The sequence below is a fragment of the Lepidochelys kempii genome, chromosome 22 (genome assembly GCF_965140265.1).
Source record: "Lepidochelys kempii isolate rLepKem1 chromosome 22, rLepKem1.hap2, whole genome shotgun sequence".
Lineage (NCBI taxonomy): Eukaryota > Metazoa > Chordata > Testudines > Cheloniidae > Lepidochelys > Lepidochelys kempii.
Genome location: NC_133277.1, coordinates 11,977,940 through 11,988,178, shown reverse-complemented (window position 1 = coordinate 11,988,178; position 10,239 = coordinate 11,977,940). Strand labels below are relative to the sequence as shown.

General features: G+C 45.8%; 1 protein-coding gene across 3 annotated transcripts in view; it reads left to right on the top strand.

Annotated features, from left to right (window-relative positions):
• Nucleotides 1-9,780: 9,780 nt before the first annotated feature.
• Nucleotides 9,781-10,239, top strand: part of SORL1 (sortilin related receptor 1) — a 105,885-nt gene continuing 105,426 nt past the window's right edge. For 2 of the 3 annotated variants that reach the window (XM_073321245.1, XM_073321244.1), the window contains exon 1: nt 9,782-10,144. In XM_073321245.1, coding sequence (XP_073177346.1) covers nt 9,872-10,144 — 273 coding nt within the window. In that variant the 5' untranslated portion in view covers nt 9,782-9,871. Of the gene's footprint in view, nt 10,145-10,239 lie in introns of all 3 variants that reach the window. The other variant, XM_073321246.1, reaches the window with a different exon arrangement.

The window sequence follows — 10,239 nt, the reverse complement described above, 5'->3', positions numbered from 1 at the left end:
AAATCTGTGCCACCAGATCTCAGAGCCCAGGTCGACTGACTCGAGCTTGTGGGGCTAACAATAGCAGCGTAGATGTTTGGGCTCAGACTGGAGCCAGGGGTCTGAGACCCATCCCCCACATGGCGTTTCAGAGCCCGGGCTCCAGCCTGAGCTGGAACATCTATTCCGCAATTTTGAGCCCGAGTCAGCTCACCAGGCTGGCTGTTGCCACACCTCTCAGGTCTTTTATTGCAATGTAGTTGGACCCTAAACATTTTTATCTCCCTCCTCGCACTCCTGGGATTTTGGCCTCTGATTGCTCAGGGAAAGGAATCATGTTCCACCTCACTGCCCCATCTAGAGTGTACCTTTTTACTCTGTTTTTCACCTGCCAGCCACATAAGAGATTGTTGTTTCAATTGCTTTATTGGCTCTTTATCCGTTAGCCTCTGTAGACTCAATTGTAGACTATACTCTAATCATGGCTGATGCCTTTTATCTTACCACTCCGTGGCTAGAATGCAGTTAAACATTCCTCAAAGTGCACACAAGTGCCTTTAAGAGAGTGGAAAAGGAAAGGGTTGGGGGGAGCGCCTTACCTCAAAGCTCTAAGTGCACATTGTTCATTGCCAATGAAATCCAGATGTTCCTTAACAAACTCTGCTGTGTTGTCCCTCTCCCCTTCATAATATGGGATGGATTTTAAAACCTGCTTCAAAAGGAAGGATAGGCTAGTTCCCTCAGCAAAGAAACGATTATGCACCCATTACCATTTTACCAGCACACTAAATACACTCAAAAGGTCCTTGGCACCTTCCCCCCACCGCTACACAAAACAACCTCAAACAGTTAAGTCCTTTAAGAACGAAACAGGCATTCTCGTCTCTCCTCTATGTACAGTGGATGGCAGATAGCTTTGTCCACTGTATAAGAATCACTATATGGAGCATGGACAGGAAAGGCCAGTTCTGACAGGGCGTGATCTAACAACCATTGAACTCAGTGGGAGTCTTCCCACTGCCTCCAGTGAACGATGGATCAGGCCCATAATGCTTAACGAGATCAGAAACTCCTAAAACAAGGGAGGGTGGAATTCAGCTAGCTTAGAACCTCCGCATCCTTCATGAGAGGGAAGGGGAGACAGGTATCTAGACAAAACTTGACTAAATTACCCTTCCTCTTTCCAATTAGGTGAACATCAAGCTATTTTAGAAATGTAGAACCTAAATATTGATTTAGGAGCCTACCGTAGGCAGCTGGTTTGAAAATCTTGGCCAGAGCATTTATGAAATACTATAATATGATGGAAGAAAAGCTCTATCTAACAAAGTCAAATGCTGTATAATTAAGCCAGAGCCTATATAAGCCAAATCGTAAAAGGCAGGAGCTGTTAGTGCTGCCTATAGATTGCCCAACACTTTCCATTATAAGACCCTGTATTCAGTTGCTTATACCTTTGCCAAACTTTAACCATTTGGGCTGAAATACATGATAAGCCAGTTACTGTCGTCTTAATTGATCCAACCCACACATGGAGAGTATGGGTCTTGGTCCCCATATAATGGCTGATCCAGGTGAGAAGCTGAGTCACCTCTAGCTAAGGGAATTACTATTTTAGCTCATAAAGTCTCATGATTTTAGTTTGGAAAGCCCTGGGTTCAAACCTTGACTACAGCCCAAGTTGGGAGGGTTGTTATAAAGACTTCTCCATATTTGTTTGTAAAAAAAGGGCCTTTTGTTAATTCAAGGGACATGGCCTAAGTAATCAGATTCTAGCAGTGGTTTCCAAATAATGACATGTTTTCCCCCAATTTCTCTTATCTGCACTGCACATTTGTTCTTGATAAGGATCAGTTTTATGGATTCTTGCACAATAAAAATCTTATAAGCATGACAGTCGACTCTGCCCTTATCCATCCTGACCTCTAATCCTCTAGAGGGACATTTACACTGAATCAAGATAGCTACACGCTTTATTAGTAAGCCTTATAGTTGAATTAACTCAGTAAGTGAAATACATTAACTCGGTTTCTAGGAGAAAAGTACCCCAGGGAAAGATCTGGACAACACTTCTACAGTTAATATCAACCAAAACATGGGGGACTGAATGGCCCAGGGGTCGTTCACGGGATTTATGAACTTTCAGACATCGGTTGCCAGTTTGAATCTTTTTATGTATTTCCCAGCAGTTGCAAGTCTCCAGACAGCAGCTAGTGCATGAGAAGCAAGAAGGGAAATCTACTATTCTGGTTTCAATCTCCTAGCTGGAAAACCATGAATGGAAACGACTTGAGACCTTCTCCTACTGGCGCAGCTACCACTCCTACCAGACATCTGTGGTTTACCAATAAGAGACCAAAAAGTGCCAAGTGGGAACCAAAAGCCATAGTCACATCTTTTCAGTCATCCAGGGTCACTGGTATTGTCTTCTCTAAGTAGGAACACAGAGAGCTGCAGATGGCTAAGTACCTGAGAATGGTTGAGCCTGCCACAGGAAAAGGGAAGATCAGCAGAAAGCAAGAGCAGAATCCTAGTCAGACTCCAGGATGGTAAGAAGGAGCTGCCAAAGATGGTGAGAAGCAGGAAGACGGGAAAGGAAGGATGGGTCAGTGGTTAGATCAGTAGCCTGTCACTTCAGAGTGCTTAATTCCCTGCTCCATCACTGACATCCTATGTGATCTTGGGGAAGTTACATAATCTCTTTGTGACTCACTTCCTCATATACGAAATGGGGATTGCCCTGCCTCACAAAGAAGGTGTCGTAAGGATAAACATATTAAATATCATGAGGTGCTCAGACACTGTGATAACAGAGGCCAAAGAAGTGTCTGAGAGAGAGGATGACAGTGATGTTGCAAATTAGCTACTAAAAGGAACATTTGACAGATGACCATTAAAGTTCCTGGCCAAGGCTAAGAATGAACTCCATGCAGATGACAGTTTTAAAAGAAAACACCCATACAGTAAATACATTTTTTTACATTAGTTGCACATTGTGCTAAGCAGGTATTTGCTGCAGTTTGGCACTGTACGTGTAACAAATGTCATATTGTAGTAATTTGCAATAGCTAGGTGCCCAAACGACATCGAAAGCTAATGGCTGTTGGTGGCCCTAACGCTCATTTGGGCCTTTGAAAATCTCTCCCTTTGTCACCAGTTACTGGAACGGGGCTTAAAACTCTGTTACTGAAAGTTAAAACCCTTGGTTTGTGTGTGTGGATGGGGGAAAATAGTAAAAGAAATGTGATGCATCTTGGTTACACTAGGTTAAAACGTTATTAATAAGATGATAAGGAGCGGTTTGAGTGTGCTGATTTGAATATGATTTAGACTTATTATAAAATTGATTACTTGTATTGCACTAGCACTTAGGAGCCCCAGGCATGGACCCGGACTCCACCGCGCTAGGTGCTGTACAAACACAAAACAAAAAGCCATGGAGAGCTCACAATTTAAGTCTTGAGTCTTTAAGCATGCAAGTGAAAGTCTACTGTGTGGAGTGCCCTTCCTTGCATTCTGCAATGAAGATTCCAGCTCCCCCAAATACTCCCACAGTAGAAATGAAACCAAGCAATACACACTTTAGAAGCATCCCTGATGGACAGTGTGCTGCCTGGGATATCCAGGGGGAGCTCTATCAAGTTGTTGGGGTCTCCTCATGCCCCAAGATCGTGCAAGACAACGCTGCTGAGCCAAGACATGTGGAAGAACCATAATCTAACATGCTTCTGTATTACCTCTATGTACATCCCCAAGGACAGGCGGATGAATTCTTTGGCTGTGTGAATCATGTTGCTCTACCCAGTGTTTTGTGGTGGCGTAAAGGCCTGACAGAACAGCAGCAGCGCACTGCCTTGTGGATGGCTTTGTGTTAGAGGCAGTGAGGGCGATAGGATGATAGTAGCACAATTCAGATGAAATATAGAGCTTAAAAGTGAGCCACGCCGGAAGGAAAGGGCTGGGTTTCTGAGGCATGAACACACTGTGCTAACACAAAAGTAGGGGTAGGATGATTAATTGTGAAGGGCAACAGCCTTTTTCATTTCCTCTTTGCCTCTTGGCTAAGATCAACTGTATCAGTTTAATATCTGAGCCCTTCTGCAGCCAGAAATTATACCCTATTCTTGCAGGGCCGTGGACTCCTATCTAGCTGTTCTTCATGATCTTACATCCCTGCTAAAAGGGCTCTCTCTTGTGGGTTGCTAAGGAGCAGCCACTGTTCCTACCTGATGTTATGGTCAGGTGAGGAAAGAAATCACTGTGGGCAATTCTAAAATAGTATTAATATTCAGTAATAGAACCTCACGGTATGCAAGGGGAAAGTCAATCAATATAGCAAGTACAATGAAGTTAATCACATTCTCTCCCTCTTAACATAGGAGGAGAGTTTGAGCGCCTCACTCCAGGGATTTTTTCAAACAAGCTAGAGATGGAAAAAATATCTTAGGTCACCAAATGCATCTCTTTGCTAGGGTGGAATTGCTCCTACATCATCATCAATCATGTGTCTTATTTGCATTTAGGTCCTGATCCAACTCCCATTGAAGCCAATGGAAAGACATTGATCGATTTCCTTGGGAACTGGATACGGTCCTTTAGTCCTTACACCCACTAAATGCCATAGCATGCTAAGAGGCTGTATCCAGAACTCCCTGTGGAATTCAAGGGGGGAGTTTTGCATGAATAAAAGCACAACAAAACAAACAGAGGGCAGTGTACAGACCTAGGCCCAGATCCTCAGATGTCTTTAGGCTCCTAACTCCCTTGAAATCAATGGTACCTAAATACCTTTGAGAATGGGGCCCTAACTCCTTATTCCCTTTAACGCTTTCCTATCACACAACTCTGCTTTCAAGCAGCATGACAGGATCCTCTGCGTTTCCATTTCTTCCAGAGCAGCAGCGTCCTTCCCCCTGCACTGCTCAGCTGTGGCATGCAGGTAATAACCATGATGAAAGACTATACGTGTGCCAGTTCACTAGGCTAGCAAGTCACAAAAGCAGAAAGCACATTGATTTCTGCTGGGCAGTCTTGGCCTAATTCTATTTTGATACAAATGTTCTAGCCTTCAAAATTATATATCGTTAATGGGTAAAAAAGGAAGGAGTGGTCTTAACTCATGTAGTAATTTTATCCATGTGGGTGAGCAGCACACACACTGACAGATCCAACCCGTGGTGGATCTTCTGCTTTGGCTGTAAAAGCTTCCATCAGTAGAGAGCCGTTTAGTGATTCATATGGTGTTATCTGGGGATAACAGCCTAGTGCCTAGAGAAGAAGTATTCAGGTCTCCTTTAGCAATACTCAGCACCCTCCCTAGCAGACTCAGTAGAAAGGTTAAGGCAGGGGCTCTCAACCTTTCCAGACTACTGTACCCCTTTCAGGAGTCTGATTTATCTTGCATACCCCAAGTTTCACCTCACTTAAAAACTACTTACTTACAAAAATCACACACAAAATACAAAAGTGTCACAGCATAGTGTAACTGAAAAATGGCTTGCTTTCTCCTTTTTACCACATAATTATAAAATAAGTCAACTGGAATATACACATTGTACTTACATTTCAGTGTATAGTATATAAAGCAGTATAAACAAGTCATTGTATGACATTTTACTTTTTACTGACTTCACTAGGGCTTTTTATGTAGCCTGTTGTAAAACTAGGCAAATATCTAGATGAGTTGATGTACCCCCTGGAAGACCTCTCCGTACCCCTGGTTAAGAACCACTGGGCTAAGACATGTCTAAGCTATAGAAACATCACCATAACATAGATGCTTCCTACACTGACGGAAGGGGGTTTTCCACCAATGTAGCTAATCTTTTTCCCGAAGAGGTGGTAGCTAGGTCAACAGAAGAATTTCCCGTTGACTTAGCCATGTCTACACTGGAGGTTAGGTTGACCTAAGCATGATGCTCAGGGTATGAAATGTTTCACAGCCTGGAGCAACATCGCCAGGTCTACCTAATTTTTAAGCACAGACCAGACATAAGTACTGAGCGAGGCTTGTAGACTTGAGTGCCCTATTTGCATGACAAACAGCAATGGCTCTTTTACCTTGCTATAGAGTCTTCAAATGAAACAAGGTGCATTCTAAAAATTGTGCTAACTCACACACTTCCATGGATATTTCCTGGCTCCACAGGCTCCCACAGAAAATGGTAAAGAAAATTCACGTACAAAGTAAACTGTGCTAAGAATAACACGGTATGGCTGACTTAAAAACTGCCAGAAAACGTAGAGTTATCACTGCAACTTTAATTTAGCCCATCAAGTTTCATCATGTATATGGCTGATATTCTATTCCCTAAAGAGCCTCTAACTCACTGCATTCCCTTCCATCTTTGAGAAAATGCATTATCTAGGACCTCTTTAGTTATGGTATAGTTCAAACATCTTGTTATTTTAATAATTTATTATGCGTTTGGGGTTTGGCTTAGTGTAAAGAGAAAATTGTCCCATGAGTGGGTTCTCTCATTAGCAATTTCTACTTGAATTCCAGAAGGAATACGGAACTACATTTGTGGCTAGAGTAACTGAGCTTTGGTAAAACAACTTACACTAAAAAAAAAAAAGCCAGTATGATGAACTTGTTCAAGGAAGACTTTCTGAGTAGCATAAATACAGGCTGTATTGAAAAAAATGTCACCTGCATAATAAACACATCATGTCCAGGCTATTATCAATATACAATATAAATGGTTGCACAGAGAATGACCCCAAGCTTTCAAACGCTTATGCATATTCTTAGCTTTAGCTGTGTGAGTAAAATTATAACTGTTTAGAAGATCAGGGCCAATGTTTGCAGATGCTCTGGCCCTAAACAGGAGTCAATTTTGACCGGAAATATTCTCATAATTTAATAGTCTATTTGTTTTATACCATCAGACTCTTTTCATTAACTACCACATGTAAGAAGCTACTTTGGTATGAACTAAGTTAAACCACTTCATTTGCATCTCCTTGCTTAGCTGAATAAATAAACATACATGGAGAACAAATGTGATTGGGATGAGAGGATTGTGCCCTCATTAAGTATTTTATCATTCAAAATCTTCCAAGTTTTTGCACAAGTCACTTGTAGGCATCCACAGACCAAGTCTGGGGTGACAGGTGTGCGGAGTGGAAAGGGGACATGTACCCTTCACAACACATTTGTGATCCGAGGTCAATTGATTCAAATCTAAATAAGAAACCTACCCCAAATACAGCCAGAGAGGTTTGAACTGTGAATTAATCAAAAAAATTAGCCTTCAAATCTTCATACTAAAACTTTTTTTTTTTTTTTTAAAGATCTGCTGCCGCCATGGACCATCCTGAGGTGTTTTTAAAAAAATAAATCATTCTTCCATTAAAGACTTAATGGCCATGTTTTCAAAAGTGGGGAGATTTGGTGCTCAGTATTATTAGGCCAGAGTAGCCTTTGAAATTAAAGGTAGGACACAGTGTAACCAAGCAGCAATTTTCTCACAGTCTGCATTTGTTCTTGGTGCAGATTTAAGGGATTCTTGCTTTCTTCTTCCCTCACATTTCTTCTGTTCCAGTTTCTCCATTTGTGGATTGGTCCTAGGAATATATTGCAGAGGAAAGGTATTTCCAAAGAGGTGGCTTTTGTCTTTAGCCCCAGATATACCAAGGTCAAGCTCCTTCTAATTTCCTTCTTGTAAGGTGCTCCCCAGCTCAGGTTCCACCACTATAAACCTTCTAGCCTCAGCTTCATGACTTACATTTATCATACCATCTTTATGCTGTACGTGTCTTGGAGCAGTGTGAATGGCTTGGCATTCCTTGCAGTAGATTGGAACATCCCCATCATGTGGGTAGGGAGGTGATATGTTGCTACCTGCCTTTGTTGGTTAAGAGATGGACTGCACCAGCTTCAGATGCGGTCACATGGCCTCTACCTTTGCTCACAAAATGTAGACTCTGAAACAATACGACTTGCCATCCTCCCCTCCAAAATGACTGTCGTGTGTAGTAAAATTTTAGATGCAGGCAATTTGAAACCGGTGCGTGCCTAAAAATATTGCACTTGCAGTTTCACGTGGGTAATCAATCTTTTGCTGGTGCAAAGAACACTTGTAATTTATATGGCATTTAGTTCTCAAAACGCTTTTCAAACATTTTGTAATAAAGTCTCACAAAATCCCTGCTTGATGGGCACGTTACCCCCGTTTTATAGACAGGGAAAAGTTAACGCAAAGAAAGCTCCACCGCAATTTTTTGAGCAGCCTCTGATTAGCGATCTCATTTTTGCATACTCAGCTGTAGATATCTTGGGCATGATCTGCAGAAATGCCATGCATCCATCACTCCAGCTGAGTTCAGGTGGAGTTGTCAATGCTCAGGGCTTATGAAAACCAGGTACAAGATGTCTCAAGTTAGCCCTCCCCCCAGTGAAGACAACCAACACCAGTGATTGTCTATGACGGGGTGGCCAACCTGAGCTGGAGAAGGAGCCAGAATTTACCAATGTACATTGCCAGAGAGCCACAGTAATACGTCAGCAGCCCCCCATCAGTTCCCACCCCAATTCCCCGCGCCTCCCGCCCACTGTCAGCTAAGCCGATCCGTGCCCTGCCGCCTCTCTCCCGATCAGCTGTTTCGTGGTGTGCAGGAGGCCCCGGGGGAGAGGGGGAGGAGCGAGGGCACAGCAGGAAGGGGTGGAGTGGGGACAGGGCCAGTGGCAGAGCCAGGGGTTGAGCAGTAAGCACCCCACGGCACATTGGAAAGTTGACGCCTGTAGCTCCAGTCCTGGAGTCGGTGCCTGTGCAAGGAGCTGCATATTAACTTCTGAAGAGCCGCATGGGGCTCCGGAGCCACAGGTTGGCCACCCCTGATCTCCGATCATTTTGACCTAAGATGTGACCACAAAGCCACCCATCTGGTGTCCACGCTCACTTGTCTTCTTAAGAAAAGGAGTACTTGTGGCACCTTAGAGTACCGATGAAGTGAGCTCATGCTCAAATAAATTGGTTCGTCTCTAAGGGGCCACAAGTCCTCCTGTTCTTCTTGCGGATGCAGACTAACACGGCTGCTACTCTGAAACCTGTCGTCTTCTTAAACCATGATGGTGTAAGATTGTAAGTGGTAGGGGGAGAAAGCTGACTTATTCTAGCTCGGTGTAGCACCTTGCATGCTTTTGGGGGGCTCTATAAAATAAACTGTATTTAGATAATTACCACCTCACAAATGCAAAAAGCTTGCACGAGCTCAGACACAGAGGTTACTTTTGAAAGTGCACGCAGATGCTGCAGTGATAGGTGGCAGTATAAAACCCCGAGACAGAAAGGCCCAGATGTTACCTTCCCTCTGCATCCAGACCCCTTTTCAGATGCACCCGAGTTTGGGGTGCACGCGGGATGCTTTCTTACGCCCGCAAATGCAGCCCTTGCGGCCTCACCGCCCTCTTAAGCGACCACACTGGCCGTTCCAGCTCATGCCTTGCAAACAGATTGAAAAAAATCTTCAAGAAGCTCGTAGCTAGGATTTCTGGGGGTGGCGGGAGTGTGTGTGGGGGGGGGGGGGGGAAGGAAGAGGTCATCTGCTTCTGGGGCTGCCCTGTTTCCTCTGGGTCAGGAGAGGAAGCAAAGCGGCTTAGAGCCCGGCGACGACACGTGACTTGCAAGTCGCACCCAGGCGGCCGGTGCCAGCAGGCTCGGCGGCGCTTCCCTCCCGCCCCGGCCACACGCGCGGAGCAAAGGGGCGCCGCGCAGCCCCCGCAGCCGCGCGTGCGGAGCCCGGCCGCGGCTCGCGCCAGCTCGGGCCGCCGCGGTTGCGTCCCCCCCCCCCCCGCCCCGTCCCTATTGCACATTCTCTCCTGGCGGCGGCGCCCCACTTTGCAGCAGCCCCACCAGCACCCGGGAGGAGGAGGGAGGGAGGGAGGAACATGGCGACAGGGAGCAGCCGTGGGGAGCGGAGCCTCCCCTGCCTGGCCGCCCTGCTGCTGCTCGCCTGGAGCCCCGACCCGGCCGCCGGCGGGACGCTGCGGCTGCACGGGGGGGCTGCAGCCCGGCCGCAGGAGCGGGGCTTCGCGCTGCTGCAGGGAGAGGCGCTGAGCCCGGGTGACAGAGGGACGGGCAGGGCAGGCGAGGGGCTGCAGCCGCGGAGGAAGAGGGGCGCTGCGGGACCGCGGCAAGAGCTCCTGACGGTGTACGGACAGGTGAGTAGCCTGGCAATACCCTGCGACCCCCCCCCCCCCCCGCTGCACGCTTGCCTTGCCGGGGTCCCCTTGCAGGACCCCGGGTTGCAGGCGTT